The sequence below is a fragment of the Moschus berezovskii genome, chromosome 1, assembly GCF_049115385.1.
Source record: "Moschus berezovskii isolate FMDL1 chromosome 1, NW_MosBer_1.0, whole genome shotgun sequence".
In the NCBI taxonomy this organism is placed as follows: domain Eukaryota; kingdom Metazoa; phylum Chordata; class Mammalia; order Artiodactyla; family Moschidae; genus Moschus; species Moschus berezovskii.
In genome coordinates, this window is record NC_142460.1 from 154,320,930 (window position 1) to 154,339,657 (window position 18,728).

General features: G+C 46.4%; 2 protein-coding genes across 7 annotated transcripts in view; one reads left to right on the top strand and one right to left on the bottom strand.

The window, feature by feature from the left end:
- The window catches only part of NME9 (NME/NM23 family member 9), a 28,865-nt gene extending 23,224 nt beyond the window's left edge, over window positions 1-5,641 (top strand). For all 3 annotated transcript variants that reach the window (XM_055413086.2, XM_055413079.2, XM_055413073.2), the window contains exons 11-12: window positions 3,617-3,756; window positions 5,503-5,641. In XM_055413086.2, coding sequence (XP_055269061.1) covers window positions 3,617-3,756; window positions 5,503-5,600 — 238 coding nt within the window. In that variant the 3' untranslated portion in view covers window positions 5,601-5,641. The remainder of the gene's footprint in view (window positions 1-3,616; window positions 3,757-5,502) is intronic.
- A 7,057-nt stretch (window positions 5,642-12,698) lies between these two features.
- Window positions 12,699-18,728, bottom strand: part of ARMC8 (armadillo repeat containing 8) — a 104,321-nt gene continuing 98,291 nt past the window's right edge. For 3 of the 4 annotated variants that reach the window (XM_055413056.2, XM_055413032.2, XM_055413062.2), the window contains one exon: window positions 12,699-13,445. In XM_055413056.2, the coding sequence (XP_055269031.1) occupies window positions 13,276-13,445 (170 nt within the window). In that variant the 3' untranslated portion in view covers window positions 12,699-13,275. Of the gene's footprint in view, window positions 13,446-17,516; window positions 17,611-18,728 lie in introns of all 4 variants that reach the window. The other variant, XM_055413050.2, reaches the window with a different exon arrangement.

Below are 18,728 nucleotides of genomic sequence, written 5' to 3' on the forward strand. Positions count from 1 at the left end.
TCTACTACTGTGGGCAGGAATCCCTTAGAAGAAATGGAGTAGCCATCATGGTCAACAAGAGTCCGAAATGCAGTACTTGGATGCAGTCTTAAAAAAGACAGAATGATTTCTGTTCGTTTCCAAGGCAAACCATTCAATATTACAGTAATCCAAGCCTATGTCCTAACCAGTAACGCTGAAGAAGCCAAAGTTGAACGGTTCTATGAAGACCTACAAGACCTTTGAGAACTAACACCCAAAAAAGATGTCCTTTTCATTATAGGGGACTGGAATGCAAAAGTAGGAAGTCAAGAAACACCTGGAGTAACAGGCAAATTTGGCCTTGGAGCACGGAATGAAGCAGGGCAAAGGCTAATAGAGTTTTGCCAAGAGAATGCACTGATCATAGCAAACACCCTCTTCCAACAACACAAGAGAAGACTCTACACATGGACATCACCAGATGGTCAACATCGAAATCAGACTGATTATATTCTTTGCAGCCAAAGATGGAGAAGCTCTATACAGTTAGCAAAAACAAGACCTAGGAGCTGACTGTGGCTCAGATCATGAACTCCTTATTGCCAAATTCAGACTGAAATTGAACAAAGTGGAGAAAACCACTAGACCATTCAGGTATGACCTAAATCAAATCCCTTATGACTATGCAGTGGAAGTGAGAAATAGATTTAAGGGACTAGATCTGATAGATAGAGTGCCTGATGAACTCTGGACAGAGGTTCATGACATTGTACAGGAGGCAGTGATCAAGACCATCCCCAAGAAAAAGAAATGTAAAAAGGTAAAATGGTTGTCTGAGGAGGCCTTACATATAACTGAGAAAAGAAGAGAACCTAAAGGCAAAGGAGAAAAGGAAAGATATACTCATCTGTAATGCAGAGTTCCAAAGAATAGCAAGGAGAGATAAGAAAGCCTTCCTCAGCCATCAATGCAAAGAAAAGAGGAAAACAACAGAATAGGAAAGACTAGAGATCTCTTCAAGAAAATTAGAGATACCAAGGGAACATTTCATGCAAACATGGGCTCGATAAAGGACAGAAATGGTATGGACCTAACAGAAGCAGAAGATATTAAGAAGAGGTGGCAAGAATACACAGAAGAACTGTACAAAAAAGATCTTCACGACCAAGATAATCACGATGGTGTGATCACTGACCTAGAGCCAGACATCTTGGAATGTGAAGTCAAGTGGGCCTTAGAAAGCATCACTACAAACAAAGCTAGTGGAGGTGATGGAATTCCAGTGGAACTATTTCAAATCTTGAAAGATGATGCTGTGAAAGTGCTGCACTCAATATGCCAGCCAATTTGGAAAACTCAGCAGTGGCCACAGGACTGGAAAAGGTCAGTCTTCATTCCAATCCCAAAGAAAGGCAATGCCAAAGAATACTCAAACTACCACACAATTGCACTCATCTCACACGCTAGTAAAGTCATGCTCAAAATTCTCCAAGCCAGGCTTCAGCAATATGTGAACCGTGAACTCCCAGATGTTCAAGCAGGTTTCAGAAAAGGCAGAGGCACCAAAGATCAAACTGCCAACATCCGCTGGATCATGGAGAAAGCAAGAGAGTTCCAGAAAAATATCTATTTCTGCTTCATTGACTATGCCAAAGCCTTTGACTGTGTGGGTCACAATAAACTGTGGAACATTCTGAAAGAGATGGGAATACCAGACCACCTGACCTGCCTCTTGAGAAACCTGTATGCAGGTCGGGAAACAACAGTTAGAACAGGACATGGAACAACAGACTGGTTCCAAATAGGAAAAGGAGTACGTCAAGGTTGTATATTGTCACCCTGCTTATTTAACTTATATGCAGAGTACATCATGAGAAATCCTGGGCTGGATGAAGCACAAGCTGGAATCAAGATTGCCGGGAGAAATATCAATAACCTCAGATATGCAGATGACACTACCCTTATGGCAGAAAGTAAAGAGGAATTAAAGAGCCTCTTGATGAAAGTGAAAGAGAAGAGTGAAAAAGTTGGCTTAAAGCTCAACATTCAGAAAACAAAGGTCATGGCATCTGGTCTCATCACTTCATGGAAAAATAGCTGGAGAAATAGTGGAAACAATGACAGACTTTATTTTTTTGGTCTCCAAAATTACTGCGGATGGTGATTGCAGCCAGGAAATTAAAAGATGCTTACTCCTTGGAAGGAAAGTTATGACCGACCTAGATAGTATATTAAAAAGCAGACATTACTTTGCCAACAAAGGTCCGTCTAGTCAAGGCTATGGTTTTTCCCGTGGTCATGTATGGATGTGAGAGTTGGACTGTGAAGAAAGCTGAGCACCAAAGAATTGATGCTTTTGAACTGTGGTGTTGGAGAAGACTCTTGAGAGTCCCTTGGACTGCAAGGAGATCCAACCAGTCCATTCTGAAGGAGATCAATCCTGGGTGTTCATTGGAAGGACTGATGCTAAAGCTGAAACTCCAATACTTTGGCCACCTCATGCGACGAGTTGACTCACTGGAAAAGACTCTGATGCTGGGAAAGGTTGGGGGCGGGAGGAGAAGGGGACGACAGAGAATGAGATGGCTGGATGGCATCAGCGACTCTGTGGACATGAGTCTGAGTGAACCGGGAGTTGGTGATGACAGGGAGGCCTGGCGTGCTGTGATTCATGGGGTCGCAAAGAGTCGGACACGACTGAGTGACCTGAAGTAACCGCAGTTGTACTTTATAGTTGTAGGGAGCTGGGAACATTCATGTTTGAGGCAGCCGGGGCTGATGAAAGAGCCCAGAGTTCAGATCTTAGGGTTCCTGAGCCTCAGTCCTATCATCTATAAAATGGGGCTGTGAGCACCTATCTCGGGAGGCTGTTAGAGTGCTGTGGAATCTCTCTGCTTCCTCTTGCTAGCTGTGTGGTTTGGGTCATCTGTGCTTTAATCCCTCTGTCTTAATATCCTCATCTGGAAAATGGGAACTACAATGGGAAAGGACCTGCCTCAGATTAAGAGAGAGAAAGAGGGAACTTGGAACACTGTTTGAGATAAAGGAAATTTTAGCAGTATTAGTATTTTAGGGAACCTTGAGGGGTTAACTATGCCAATTTGTATCAAGCCCTCAGCAGGGTGCTTGCCTAGCCCCCAATAGTAACGGCTACAAAATGACAGCTCCTTTGCTCACACCATGACTCATGCATATTTACCCCCTTTTAAAAATATTTATTTGGCTGCCTCAGGTATTAGTTGCCACACGTAGGCTCCGGAGCACAGGGGCTTCAGTAGTTGCAGCACATGGGTTTAGTTGCTCCATGGCGTGTGGGATCTTAGTTCCAAAATCAGGGATCAAACCCACACCCACTGCGTTGCACGGCGCGTTCATCACCAGTGGACCACCAGGGAAGTCCTGACTCATGCATATTTAAACTGGGGGTCATGATGGTCTCCCTAGTCTCCCTCACAGGGTTGCTGCACAAATGAAACAAGGTCAGAACACCACTGGTTACCATCACCCTTGATGCTGTTCCTGGCATTTCCAGCAGAGAAAGCCACATCACAGAAATGCTGCCTGTTGATGGCTAGCTGGTGGCCATGTTGCCAGAGATCAAAACATTTCTTTTCAAGTGAGACCGTTCTTTCTTGTACATCTTGCATACTGCCAGTCTCCGGGCTCAGTATGGCACGGAAATGCCCTTTAATGCAGTCCATGGAAGCTGGGACTCAGAAGACGCCCGTCGGGAACTGGCCCTGCTCTTCCCCAGTTTTCAGTTTTCAGACCAGATTCCAGAATCCGCTCCTCTGGGTAAGACATCTGGGCAGATCTGGTCTGTATTTAATCCCCAGTGGGGATGGTGTTTGTGTGTGTGTGTGTGGGGGTGGTTTTGGGGGGGAGTTGGTTACTGATAGTAACTATGTGGTAACCACCTTCAGGAAAAACCTGGCCCCTTAGGAAACTTTAGCAACTGTCCTGCTGTTTTATTTTCAGAGTAACAGGGTTGCTTTTTAATACCTCATTACATTTTTTGCTGCATATTTCACTTTGAAGCCAAACCCTTGTTGCAAAGTTACTTTGCACTCTCTCCTGGAAACCACAGGAAAATGTAACTAACTTTCCAGAAGCCAATTTCCAAGGCAGAGGCCAGTCACTCGGTCACTTCCTCCGAGCTCTGCAGGCCCCACCAAGCCTTTGATGGGGTTGCCGAGAAATAAGAGGGTTATACAGAACCACCCTCCACCTGGTGCTGCTGTGGCTCTCGTATCCCTCAGCTCCCACATTTAGGAAAAGTGTGCTGGGCTTTTTTGGAGGCACCCCTTCCAAATCCGGGTGAGAAACCCACAGGGCTCAGAGCACATGTGACCTGCCCCACTCCATGAGTGGAAGAACAAGGCCTGTGCTGCTCCTGCCGAGTTGCACATTTCTGTTTGAGCCTGAGGTGAGGCAGAATGAGGTGAGGCCGGGAATGAACATGCTGGGAAAAGCAAAGGATGTGAAGGTGGCTTTCTTGGGAGAGGGCTACCTGCAGATCTGAAACGGTAATAACCTCTATATGCCTGCCTGCATGTTAGGGGTTTTCACCCAAATACTTCCCTAAATGTCTATGTTCATCATGGTCTCCTCGAGATCCACATCCAGCCAAGTAAGAATAAGTGGTCCGAAGGCAGGGAAAGGGTGTGAGCTGACCCCTGCTGGCCCCTGTTTAATCCTGGCGTGGCCTGCTGCTGGTTGAGGGACAGCCGGGAGTGAGACGGAGCTTAGGGAGGAACTCTCACTCCGGTGTGGGTGGTACTGGGAAGGCCAGCTTGCCTCTAGTGACCTGCCCCTACAGAGAGAGCCCACCATGTGTTGTCAGGGGACCTCTTCATCCGTTTGGGGTAGTGACTAAAACAAGCAGGTATGGCTCTGGGGAAGGAGGAGAGGGAACTGGCTGGGGAACGCTCACTGGGGAGAGGTGGGAGAGTGTGAGCCTGACCTCCCGTGATAATGAGCTGGAGGGTCTGAGCCTGGATCACACCTGGGATGAGTGCATAGCTTCCCGTGGGGATGACCCGGAAGTAGCCTGGTTGGGGTGTTAGTGTTCTGCCCCTTTTCTGATGTATGTGTTGCACCCTCTCAGCCGTCAGGAGCAGAGTGTGCTTTCCGTGTACCCAGCACTTTTCTGGGCCCTGGAGACAGAGTCCTGGGTCTGAATCCTGCCTCTGCTATTTATTAGCAGAATAGCCTCAGGAAAGTTACTCTTTTGGACCTCAGTTGCCTCATCTGTGAGACGGAGATGATGAGACCCGTTTTAGCCCCATAATCATCTTTCTCAGAGGGTTCTTGTGAGGTTCATAGCCTGGGACCTGACACAAGAGCTCAGCCAGCGTCACTTCCTTTCCTAATTCTTCCCTAGTCCCTGACCCACATACTAGGACCTCTTTGCTGCTCTGTCCACCCTGACCCGCAGCTTCACTGTCTATCTTTCTTCTGTTCTTTGGTGGACAGTCTGTGGGTGGGGGAGCAGGACTGGGCTGTTGTAAGAAGTCCTACAAAATGCCTGTCATCCCACAGGCCGTGAGGCTGAAGGAGCGGAGGGCCCCGGCAAAATGCTGTGCTCCCCAGAGGATGTGGATGAGGCAGCCCGTGACCAGGGTGAGGCCACAAGCTGAAGTCAGAATGCTTATATCTGCTGCACATAAGGAAACTTCCAGAACTGGAACTTCCTCTTTTGAGCACCGATACTTTCTTGATTTAGCTATCCTTCATGAATAAAAATAACGGTATCCACTTTCCTGCCTTACTAAATAGTATGAATGTGGAATATGTACTTTTGGGGGGCCATCTTTGATATTTTAGAAAATAAATGGACATCAGTCACTGAACTCTGCTGTGACACGATGTCATCTCTGGGGATACTTACTGAGCTCGAGGACAGTGTCTCCTCAGGAATAAATCTACATATGGATGAAATGATTTTATTTTTAAGCAAAATTTTTAAAAAATATTTATTTGCTGCGCCGGGTCTTATTTGCAGCACGTGGGAGCTTCAGTCTTCACTGTGCCACGCAGCATCTTCAACTGCAGTTCTTAGTCGCAGCACACGGAATCTAGTTCCCTGAGCAGGGGCTGAACCCAGGCCCGCTGCATTGGGAATGAAGTCTTAGCCGGTGGACCACCAGGGAAGTCCCATGGATGAAACAATTTTAGAGCTTAGCTTGGTAACAGTGAACTTGAAATCAATGCAACAGGACTGGGCGTGACACTTCAGGGCTTATGGGGGCAGATATAAATCAGCTTTAATTCATGCCATGTGCCCTGGCTACAACAGGCAGTCCTGGAATAAGCTGATTCACCATCTATGGTTCTCCATGAATCAGAACATGTTCAGAAAACAGTGCTTGGGGGTTACATTTGGAACCAGGGTTCAACTAATTTTCTTAATGCCCCTCTCTCCTCATTTCTTGGGTTTCTGATTTTGGCAAAAGCTGAACTGTATTTTATTTTTTAAAATATTTGTTTGGTTGCACACCATGGGCTGGTAGGATCTTAGCTCTCCAACCAGGGATCAAACTCCAGCAGTGAAAGCTTCAAATCCACGGGGCCACTGGGGAATCACCAAGACTAATTTTAAAACCCGAGAGCTCCTCGTGGTGGAGCTTTCACTCAATTGCCTGGTTTAGTTGTCCCTTCATGGGTCACAGGAGCTGTCCAATAACTATCACTACTCCTGTGAGTAGCAACATGCCAGCTACTCCTTCTTACTGGTTTGTGCTTTGGTTTATTCGTAAATGCACTGAGCCTGAGCATGCTCTTTCCTCTCTGACTTGGGAAAAGGCTGTGTTCTTCTACACCATGAGACAAATGGCTGGTTTTCTCATGAGGTGACTTTGTGCTTATGACCTGAAGAAGCTCTCTAAACGGACAGTTTGTGTCCACAAACTGTCTTTTATGGGCACACTACTCTGTCCTCCAGTCTGTAGCATGAGGCCTTTGGGGCTGGGGCCAGGGACACAAGGAACAGTCAGGCTGTAGAAGGTTGGGATCAAGGCCTGTGACACTCGGTTCAGTTCAGTTCAGCGGCTCAGTCGTGTCTGACTCTTTGTGACCCCGTGGACTACAGCATGCCAGGCTTCCCTGTCCGTTACCAACTCCTGGAGCTTACTCAAACTCACGTCCATCGAGTCAGTGATGCCATCCAACCATCTCATCCTCTGTTGTCTCCTCCTCCCACCTTCAATCTTTCCTAGCATCAGGGACTTTTCTAGTGGGTTAGTTCTTTGCATCAGGTGGCCCAAGTATTGGAGTTTCAACTTCAGCATCAGTTCTTCCAATGAATACTCATGACTGATTTCCTTTAGGATAGACTGGTTGGATCTCACTGCAGTTCAAGGGACTCTCACGAGTCTTCTCCAACACCACACTTCAAAAGCATCAATTCTTCAGTGCTCAGCTTTCTTTATAGTCCAACTCTCACATCCATACATGACTACTGGAAAAACCATAGCTTTGACTAGACGGACCTTTGTTGATAAAGTAACATCTCAGCTTTATAATATGCTGTCTAGGTTGATCATAACTTTCCTTCCAACAAGCAAGTGTCTTTTAATTTCATGGCTTCAGTGATTTTGGAGCACCCCCCAAAATAAAGTCTGCCATTGTTTCCACTGTTTCTCCATCTATTTGCCATGAAGTGATGGGACTGGATGCCATGATCTTTGTTTTCTGAATGTTGAGCTTTAAGCCAACTTTTTCACTCTCCTCTTTCACTTTCATCAAGAGGCTCTTTAGTTCTTCTTTGCTTTCTGCCATAAGGGTGGTGTCATCTGAGTATCTGAGGTTATTGATATTTCTTCCAGCAATCTTGATTCCAGCTTGTGCTTCACTCAGCCCAGCATTTTGCATGGTGTACCCTGCATATAAGTTATATAAGCAGGGTGACAATATACAACCTTGAAGTACTCCTTTCCCAATTTGGAACCAGTCTGTTGTTCCATGTCCAGTTCTGACTGTTGCTTCTTGACCCACATGCAGATTTCTCAGGAGGCAGGTACGGTGGTCTGGTATTCCCATCTCTTTAATATTTTCCACGGTTTGTTGTGATTTGCACAGTCAAAGGTTTTGGCATAATCAGTAAAGCAGATGCTTTTCTGGAACTCTCTTGCTTTTTCAATGATCCAGTGGATGTTGGCAATTTGATCTTTGGTTCCTCTGTGTTTTCTAAATCCAGCTTGAACTTCTGGAAGTTCTTGGTTCACGTACTGTTGAAGCCTGGCTTGGAGAATTTTGAGCATTACTTTGCTAGCATGTGAGATGAGTGCAATTGTGTGGTAGTTTGAGCATTCTTTGGCATTGCCTTTCTTTGGGATTGGAATGAAGACTGACCTTTTCCAGTCCTGTGTCCACTGCTGACTTTTCCAAATTTGCTGACATATTGAGTGTAGCACTTTCACAGCATCATCTATTAGGATTTGAAATAGCTTCACTTGAATTCCATCACCTCCACTAGCTTTGTTCGTAGTGATGTTTCATAAGGCCCACTTGACTCTGCATTTCAGGATGTCACACCATCATGGTTATCTGGGTCATGAAGCTAGTTCGGATAGTTTTGTATAGTTCTGTGTATTCTTGCCACATCTTCTTAATATTCTCTGCTTCTGTTGGGTCCATACCATTTCTGTTCTTTATTGTGCCCATCTTTGCATGAAATGTTCCCTTGGTATCTCTAATTTTCTTGAAGAGCTCTCTAGTCTTTCCCATTTCATTGTTTTCCTCTATTTCTTTGCATTGATCGCTGAGGAAGGCTTTCTTATCTCTCCTTGCTATTCTTTGGAACTCTGCATTCAAATAGGTTTATCTTTCCTTTTCTCCTTTGCCTTTAGGTTCTCTTCTTTTCTCAATTATATGTAAGGCCTCTTCAGACAACCATTTTGCCTTTTTACATTTCTTTTTCTTGGGGATGGTCTTGATCACTGCCTCCTGTACAATGTCACGAACCTCTGTCCACAGTTCTTTAGGCACTCTATCAGATCTAATCCCTTGAATCTATTTATCACTTCCACTGTATAATCGTAAGGGATTTGATTTAGGTCATACCTGAATGGTCTGGTAGTTTTCCCTTTCTTCCACTTAAGTGTGAATTTGGCAATGAGTTCATGATCTGAGCCACAATCAGCTCCTGGTCTTGTTTTTGCTGACTACATAGAGCTCCTCCATCTCTGGCTGCAAAGAATAGAATCAATCTGATTTTGGTATTGACCATCTGGTGATGTCCATGCGTAGAGTCTTGGTGTTTCCCACAACCTTGGGTCACCTCTGGATGGAAAGTTGCCTGCCCGTCGTACTCAGCACCATCAGTACAGGCCTCGTGAGAACATCTTCAGTGGAGCCCCTCTGCCGACAGACTGTCAGGAAAGTTGACTCCGCCAAGGCAGGCCCCCCCACCCCAGACACAAAGCCCACCAAGGGGCTGTGCTCTGGCCTTTGTGAGTGGTCCAAAGATGGGGCGGCTCTGTCGGTCTGGGCTCACCTCTGAGCTGGCTCCAGAGCCTCACACTGGAGTTGTTTGGCTCCACACCACGGGTGTTTGGCTCTGAATGAGCTGCTTGGGGTATACCCCGTTGACAGCTATCTGGTCTCCCCAGAAGCTGGGATGCCAAGCTTCCAGCACTGGAGAGAGGAGAGGTGAGAATGGAACGACCAAGGCCTCTGAAAGCAGGGGAGAGAAGAGCAGGTGGAGAGGCTGGCCTGTGTGCAGGTGTCTGTGATGACCTGTCAGCCTCCCCAGGATGCGGCTGGGATGGGGAAAGCAGGAGGACATGACACTGCTGGGGTAGGAGGTGTGGTGACACACCCCTTCCCTTCTATTACAAGGGTGCTTCTTTTCTCAGTCCAGAAGGTTCCTGGCAGAAGGACTGAGGGTGGGGTGAAGAGAGAGGAAGAGAAGTTCCTGAAAGTGATGGAAATGTCTGCTCACCAACAAAGGAGGGAACTCCTTGGTAGATACCCCGGGGCCTGCGGGATGGGCATCGTTTTAGGCCTTAAGGCTTCTCCTGGGTGTGAGCACCCGACAGGGTGGACGGCAGGCCTAGCCCCACTAAGTCAAGGAGGTGGCCTGACTGTCTCAGGCCCTCCACTCAGCCAGGGGGCTGACTGTCCAGCAGAGCCAAGACCAAGGCCAGGAGCTGAAGGGATAGAGGGAGGAAGGCACTTTGGGGGCCATAGCATGGCTCCCTCAGCTTGCCCTGAAGCCAGGTCAGGACCAAAACCCTCCTCAGGCTGGGAATGGACAGATGCCTCCTGCCCAGCACCCAGGGAGGTCAGTGCCAGGGGCAGGTCCAGGGCAGCACTAGCCCCACCCCAGGTGGCAAGGTCCCAGGACTTCTCTGTCAGCTCTCCAGCAGGATCAGGGGTCAGTCCCTGCTTTCCCAAGCTTCACCTTCAAGCTCCCCCTGTGGCAGGGGAATCGCCTCCCCCACCAAGCACCATCTTCCCCTCATGCTCTAGGGCAGGCATCCTTGGCTTTCTCTCAGATTCTAGTAAGGCCAAGAGACAGGTGGTATGTCCCTACGTTTCAGACATGGGGGAGGAGGGGAAGAAGGTGGCATGCTGGAAATACAGAGCATCTGTCCAGGTGGTCATCTGCTAAGCTCCGGGCTTAAGTCCAGCGGGTGGTGGTGGGGGAGTGGCATACAGAAAGAGAAGAGGAGAGGACGGAGGGGGAGCCCTGGGAGTGGGTGCCTGTAAGCAGGAAAGGGGGCTGTAGACGGCCACAGAGGCTCTGGGAAGCCGCAATTACCCTAGGGCACTAGCTCTATCTCTGAAATGCAGTCACTTCCCAGCCTCTCAATCATCAAGAATCCCGGGTTTTCAAAGTCAGTCCACATCACCTTCTAATGTTTCCTACTGTTCTAGATATTTGGAAAACAGACTCCTTTTTAGAAGTTGCCATGCTTTTTTCTTGGCTTTTATTAGCATGTGTTAAAATCATATTATCCAAACACTACCAGAAGAACATGTGTTGTTCTGCATAAAGTGCTTAAGGAAAAAAATGCAACTTATTAAATTGGACATTCTTCTCTAGTTCATAAATTCTGGGTTACAATCAGGGCACAAAAGGAGAAACAGAATGCAGTACTGGAGACAGCGAGAAGCTTAGTTAAGAACCTGGGTGGAGACACAAGCCCACGTTCCACTCCCCCCACTTCCTTGCAGACAGAACACTGCATCTGCATAAAGCAGCAAACAGCTTTGTTTTAATAAATACATTTTCCTTCATTCAAATCAGAAAAGTTAATTATCATAAAGCACTTTTCCTCTGACCATCTGTTTATAGCCACAGGCAAGATTTATCCACAGAGTTTAAGTGTCAAAGAGTCATTTCATTGGGCTTTCAGCTTTCTAATGCTATCTGGGTTCAAGATTGTCTCAGCAATTCATTATTGGTTTATTTATATTTACCTGGTACTTCAAAATACCAACTCTGTAGTGTTTTGTGTTACAAATGCCAACCAAGGATATTTTCTCAGTACTAGAAATGTCAGTGAGTGGGCCTAAATAAGGCTTTTACCCCCAGAACACTCCATTTTCTTTAAACTGGCTTCTGCACATTAGCACTCTGATGGTTGCACAAAACCCAAGTCCCTGTTGGGACAGATTTTAAAATCAGTAATGTTCTGAAAGAAAAAATACAACTTGGAAATCTCTGTGTTTGAATCTTGGGTGGTCATGTTGAGAACAGAAAAAAAAAATGGCATTAAATACATTTAAAAAACATTCATTTGCAATCAAACATATTTAAATCTTCCAAGGAAGGAGCAGGTTGGTGATGGAGTGGCTGCACCGCGGGCAGCTCCGTCAGAAATGGCCGGCCGGTTTGGGAGCCCATCGGGTGCACACACTCAGGGCAAGCTTCTGAGCATAGACCCTGCTTCCTGGCCACGATGCCTCTGAACTTCTTATAGCCAAGGGAAAAGGAAGGTTGGTTGTACCTTCAAAGAGTCAGGAGTAATCATGTTGAGTTCACCTTGAAGCTGACCCAGAAGTTGCAGCAGGTACCAAGTTAAGGGCTGCCAAAGGGCAAAGCAGTCCTGACTGGAAAAAGCTGTCATCTTCGGTCCTCCCAAGGGGATCCCCTTCCCTTCTGTCAAACTTCAGTGCTTTGGGCTTCATGCAGGAAAAGATCTTAGCCACATCATTTACTAAAATTTCCATCTCACTTTACAAAAGCACACTGAATAGCAGTCCTGAGTGACAAGTATATAGAATTTGCTGAGTACAGCCAAGAGAAAAACAGCTTTCTGAACTATTCTGTTCTCTGCTTCTTCCTACAGATGCGTCTGTAGGACATTCTTTAGTTTCACAGTGATATATGCTGTTTCAGGAAGCACAAGGTGATTGAACTTTGTTTCCAGGAAGCGGTGACCTACTTCAGCTGGAGCACAAGTTTCCATGACTGGATCTAACTTCTGCCATCTATTGCTACACCAGTGACAGGGCTGAGGGCAGCTAGGAGGCTCTCGGTGCCCAGTTCCTGCCAAGCGTAGTCCACCAGTCATGGCTGGTTTTCCACTATCAGTAGTTATATTTCCCTTTGATGTCTGTATTTGTCTCCTCACTCCACTCCAACCTGTCCATCTGACTTGGAAGCCTGAGAGCTTATTGAATTAGGCTGAAAAGAGGCTCTGTACCTGCTGATATTGACGGCAGTAAGATGCTAGCTTACTATTTTGCACAGCACCATATATCATGCCTGTTACTCAGGCCAACTATAGCCAACCTTTTCTTTTTCTTTAAAATCTTTTTTTCTTTTTTTTGTTTTTTGTTTTTTTTTATAAAGAAAATCTATGTAAGTTGAGGTTCAGAAATGCATATATTTTTTTACTTACAAATATTCATCTGACCAAAATTCAACATAACCTTTATGGAACACTTAACAATTGTTTTGTTTTTAAAATAACATTTCATTCAAACTGTATATAATTCAGTAATTCTTTTTTTATACAGCAAGCAATGCTTAAACCCTGGAAAATCTGTAGAAAAGAGATTTTCACACAAAATAAGAAAAGAAAACTTTGAGGTATCCCTCACACACACATATTCATTCATTCTGACCTTCGTCCACACACGCACACACACACACACATCTGTGTGTGTACAGACACACATCCATTCTCACTCACAAAGTGGCTGCAGCATAGGCAAAAAACTGTAGGTCCAAAGGAAAATAATTGATTGTTCTAATAAAGAGTCCAGGTAGCTCAGAAAGAAACAAAACGAAACACAATAGTCCTCTGAGGAAATTACTACCTCAAAAAAATGTTCTCAAGATGAATTTGAGATCTAAGCCTACCAAATTGCTTTTGCAAAACAGCTCCCTGCAGTCCAAGGTGACTTGTGCAAATAGAAGGAATCAAATGAGGCTAGTTCCTGTACTTCCTTTAACAAGGATGTGGGATGCCCGCAGGTGCCCGGGGTGTTCTCATCACGCCAGGTACTGCTGCAGCGCCGTCTTTGCCCTGGAATCACAGAGTTCCTGTTAGCCATCATCTCAGAAGTGTAATCAAGGCTCAAAGATGGCAGCTGGGAAAGTAAAAAAATCGGTTCCCTCAAGGGAACTGGGGTGAGCCCAGTGGAGCGCCTACTATATAAGGGACAAAGATCTGTGGTCAGCACACACTTCAAACTCCTGCTGGCCACATCCCCTTCCTGTAGTACTGCTCTTGTCCTTACAGCTGCTGCAACTCACAGACATTCTATAGTTCTCCTTTGTCAAACCTGACCCAAGCAGGGGTGAGTAGGTGCTGATTAGAAAGTGCATGGGAGGGGCCAAGAGCTCATGGGATGAGGCTGTCGCATGGCTCAAAAGTGAGGAAGGGAGGTTACAATTTTATCCTGTCCTTCACATCATGCCTGATGACACTGACATGTGGGTTGTTATGGTGACTGGGGAAGGTAGCTAGTTGAAGAGGGAACTGTGCAATGTAGGCCATGCCTTAACGTGTCCTGATCCTTGCAGAAGTGCCTTCCTTTGACCTGGGACTGAGAAGGCCTCCTTTACTCTCCCATCATGCACTTGGTCAAGGCTGCAACTGTGGAAGTCAGGTTTTAGCAATGGTCTCTTTCCCCTTCTAAGTTATGGGAAGAAAAGGCTAAAATTTCCTGTTACTATTAGCTATATACCAAAGCAGACAGGGCATGCAAAAAGCTGGACCCAAGCACAGTTTCTTTGGTGTAGTAATGGATACAGTCTATAGTCTTAAAAGAGGTCAGCTCAGGGGTACTCCTGCAATTATTTAAGACTCTATGAAGATGATTGTTGCAAGCAGTCCAATTCATTAGAATAGAAAGCTCCATAGAAACCGTTCCAAGTTATGAGCGAGTTGGGTTCTATGAGGTCATTTTCCTAGGAAACAGTTTCTGAATAATGCCATAGGCCACCTCTCATTGGCCATAACTTCACAAACCCGAGGCCCTCTGAGCCTGGGGTGGAGAGGTCTAGTTGGCAATAACTCCACATCTGTTAAGTGTCTTAAAGTCAAAAGGTCACACAGCCTTGAAGACAGAAAGAACCTTAGAGATGTTGCCGTTAGGTCATAGACTGTGCCATGTTGGGAATGTCTACATGAGGGTCTTGATCAAAATTCTGCATTACTCTTTAAAACTGCCAAATCAGACTCCTTGTGGATCTTTCTAAGGGTTTGGCTATGTTTGATTATATTGGACCTCAGAGAGTGTGCCCTCGTGATCTTTCTGCTACCTATTACTATCTAAGGAGTCTTTCCAATGGATGGCTTTAAGGCAAGGTCACCGTTCCTTAAATGGACTGAGGTAGAATAGCTTGGACCTTGATTCTTTTCATGGGGTTTAAGAAATCCTGAAAACGTATGTGCCACGCAGGTTTTGGGAAACAATACTAGACTGAGACTGGTCTAAGTAATGTTCGGCCAGAGCTTAAACCTACCCCACTTCACGCTGGTGAGGTCTCTTTTCAGGTCGTTTCAGAGAGGGTTTTAAGCAGAACTATTTTAATTTCTGAACTGTATTAAATAAAAAGTCTTGTGTCAGAGCTTCCTAGTGACGAATAATCAGTCAGGCTGCAGTATATCAGGTTTGTTCAGGGTGAGGTGTTCCCACACAGAGGAAGAAACTCATGTTATTACCTGGAAGTCAGTGTGGCATATATTATGCTGAGCATGGTTATGTAAGTTTTTTAACCCATTGATTAAAATTCTTTCTCTCCCACAAAAAAAGAAAAACAACACACAAGAAAAAACCCTGGGAACAGCCTGGCTCTTGGCCAGAAGAGATGGGCTGACAGAGTCTGTTACTGCTGCTGTGGAGGCGGAGATTCCCCCTCTCAAAGTGGAGCTCAAATCCCGCCTTCATGCACCGCCCTGACTTCAATGTGCCTTCGACGGGACACTCATCTGAGCAGCAGTTTGGGGATCTGTCTTCCCTGGAGCAAATAAGCAAGCTGACAGCCATGACACAGTGTGGTGTGTTCTCTGGGTGCTATGGGAGCACAGAGGGGTCCCTAGCAAAGTCTGGGGGCCAGGGTGGAGAATGGATCTGGCAAGACTTCTCCACAGAGGTGACAACCTGATTTGAAGGATGAACAGTCACTGTCCAGGCGTTCTCTGCCTTTGCTTTCAGGACACCTATGTGCCCAGCTCTCTGCCTCTCCCAGTGGTTATTCTTTCAGACCTTTAGCTGGACCTTTTTCATTCTCTTCTAAATGCTGGGGTGGAGGTGGGGTATCCCAGTCCATAGTCCTTAGCCCTTCTGTCTTCTCTCCTCTTGTTTATTCTCTCTAGGTGACTCCAGGCAGCTCCATGGTTGATACACTATCCCAATTCATATCGTCAGCCCCTCTCCTCTGAGTCCCTTGGATGGCTAATAGCAACCAAAAGCTGGCACACCAAATGACAACTCTTGATTCTCCAAGACTTGATTATCCTTCTCTTCTTTTTGGCATCTTGGCAAATGACCATCTTGGTAGACCTCTATTCAGTTGCTCAGGCTAAAACTAGGCATTTTCCTCTCCTCTCTTTCATATCCTACATTGCATTCATGAGCAAATCTGTTGGCTCTGCCTTTATATTAAATCTTGAATCCAACCACTTCTCAATACTCCCACCACTACGTCCCTCCCTTCTCACCTAACACAACTGCAACAGCCTTGACTGGTCTCCCTGCTTCCATTCCTGCCCTACTGCGAACCATTCTCCACAGAGTCACCAAAACTGGCTTTTAAAAATTCACATCAGATACTGTCTCTTCCGTTCAAAACCCTCCAATGACCTCCTATTAAACTCTGCATAAAAGCCAAAATTCATGCTACAGCCTACAAGGCTCTTGCTGCCTCCCTGCGTCTACTTCTTCTCACTCTCCTGCCCGTTTATTTTTCCCCAGCCCCACTGGTCTTCTTGCTGTTTCTTGAATGCTCAAGCTCATTCCTGCCTCAGGACCTTGAAACCCCTGTCCCCTCTGTCCGGAATACTATTCTTCCAAACATCTGCTGGGCAGACCCTCTCATTTCACCGAGGTCTTAGATCAAACGTCACATCCTCAGGGAGGCTTTTACTGACTAATCTATATGACAAGAAACTTTCTTACTTTCCACCCCCTCATCTTGGTTATACCTTCAGTACCTCTCATTATCTGTGATCACATTACATATTCATTTGCTTATTATCTGTCTTCTCTACTAGAACGTAAGTTCCACGAGGGCAAGGACTTTTATCAATTTTATTCACCCTTATATCTTTGATGCCTGAAGCAATCCCTGGCAGAGGTCAGTATTAAAAAAAAAAAGTACTTGTTGAATGAATGGAAAGTCAGAGGAGAGAGGCCTGGGATGGCAAAGCTGGTGGAACAGAATGTGTAAACACATGAAGGTGTGATCCTCTAAGAGGGCAGGTGTGGCTGCAGCACAGAGTAGGCATGGGGGCAGGGCGCATGAGGAAGGCAGGGCCAGACCACGGAGCACTCTGAGACCTGCTCAAGAGACTGCAGGATGAAAGTGAGCTGGAACGTGGAGGCTGTATTTTAAGTGTTCACAGCCAGGAAAAACATTCTTGGCTATCTAGAGGTTAGAAGGGTCTCAGACTGTGACTCTCGCCTCCTCTAGTAAATGGTGAGCTCACTAAGGACAGGGACTCCCTACTGGTCACAGGTGCACCCCCAGCAGCCAGGATGGGCTGGCACAAGGCAGGCACTTAGTGAGGTTCTGAGCTAATGAATGCTTTGATAATTGGCCCTCATTTCTGCTCTCCAAAAGGCCACATGCATTTCTATTCTAAAGATCAAGAGACTGAAAGGGAATGGCCTCAGGATCCTTTCCAGATTCCCATTATGGTGGTCCAGGCTCACATCATTCACAGTGAGATGAAAATCTTTAATAATCTGCCAATTATTGGTTTATCTCTTACTCAGATGTTACACAGTTGGCTCACAGATTACTAAAAAGGGAAGCCAAGAATCTAAAAGACTTTGAGTTTGACCCTGTGGCTTACTAAGCAATTTAAACTCTTTCATCAAAGAATTCAACATACCCCAAAGCAAGGACCTTTAACTTTGATACTCACTTGTCACAAAGATTTGAATCTGGTGACTGACTCAGTTTGTGTAGAATATCTACGATGCCCATGTCTCGTAATTTATCCTGGCGTTCTTGTGAGCCTGAGAGACGAAAGCTAGCAGGTTACTGGGAACATTACCCAGGCCTTTGCTCTCTTTAATGTACACCCAACAGTCTGGAGCCTTACCAGTGTTCTTGCTCCCTCCATCCCCCCCCAAACCGGCTCCCCCCAGTGTAACCCAATCTCCTCGTGCTGGGATTCTCCAACAGTGTTCTAACTGGTGTCTTGGCCTCTTGGACCCTCCTCCCTGGGTTCTGCTGCTGGATCAGTTTCTCCACAGACCACAGGGTCAAGGTCAGAGTCTTCAGCTGGGCACAAGGCCCTGTCATCAGGCCTCATCTTCATCAATTTTTTTCTGGACAGACTTAGCCAGGCTCTTCCTACTCCAAACCAGTCTCGTTTCCCACCCGCTCTATTCCCTTCCACTCTCCTCTGATTTCCCAGCACTTCCTGCTGCCTCTCAGACCATGGCACCTCCAACTCCACACTGCTTTGTCCCGTCTTCCAATTAGATTAGGACCTCCTTGAGGGCAGCTTGTTTCCCTGGCACCTGGGCCGGCACGTGGTCTCTTGGCCCGCACACTGAACCCAGCTGCTCCTCTTTCGCTTTGTTCTGGACCCACTGCCAAGTGTACTTCCCTCCAGGTTCTCTTCTCCTCACTGAGGAGCCCACAGTGACTCACTCATGCACTGACCTCCTTGAGACTCAGTGAACCAGAATCTCCAGGGGCGGTGCCCAGAAATTTGCATTTTACAAAAGCCCTCAGGTGATGCTCATGCAGCCAATCCAACACTGAGGCCCACTGTGCTCCTCGCTACCTTGGCTGTTCATTGGAATCACATGGGGAATTTTAAAAAACCACTTATGCCTGGAGCCCACCCCCAGAGATTCTGATTTAATTGGCTGATTCTAATGCACAGTCAAGGTGGGGCACTACAGAGGCCTCCTCACACACACTGCCTCACCAGGCACGGTGTAGTTCTCCCTTTTCACCAACCACCCTCTTCTCCATTAAGCTTACCTGCCTGTGGTCCTTCCATGTGCTCCCCCTGCACACAGTGAAAGGTCAACCCTCCCCTCTCATCTTCTTCAAGGGCATCTCACCACCCTCCTCCTCAGCTCTCTCAGGGGCAAGGGCTGTCACGTCTCTAGGGTCT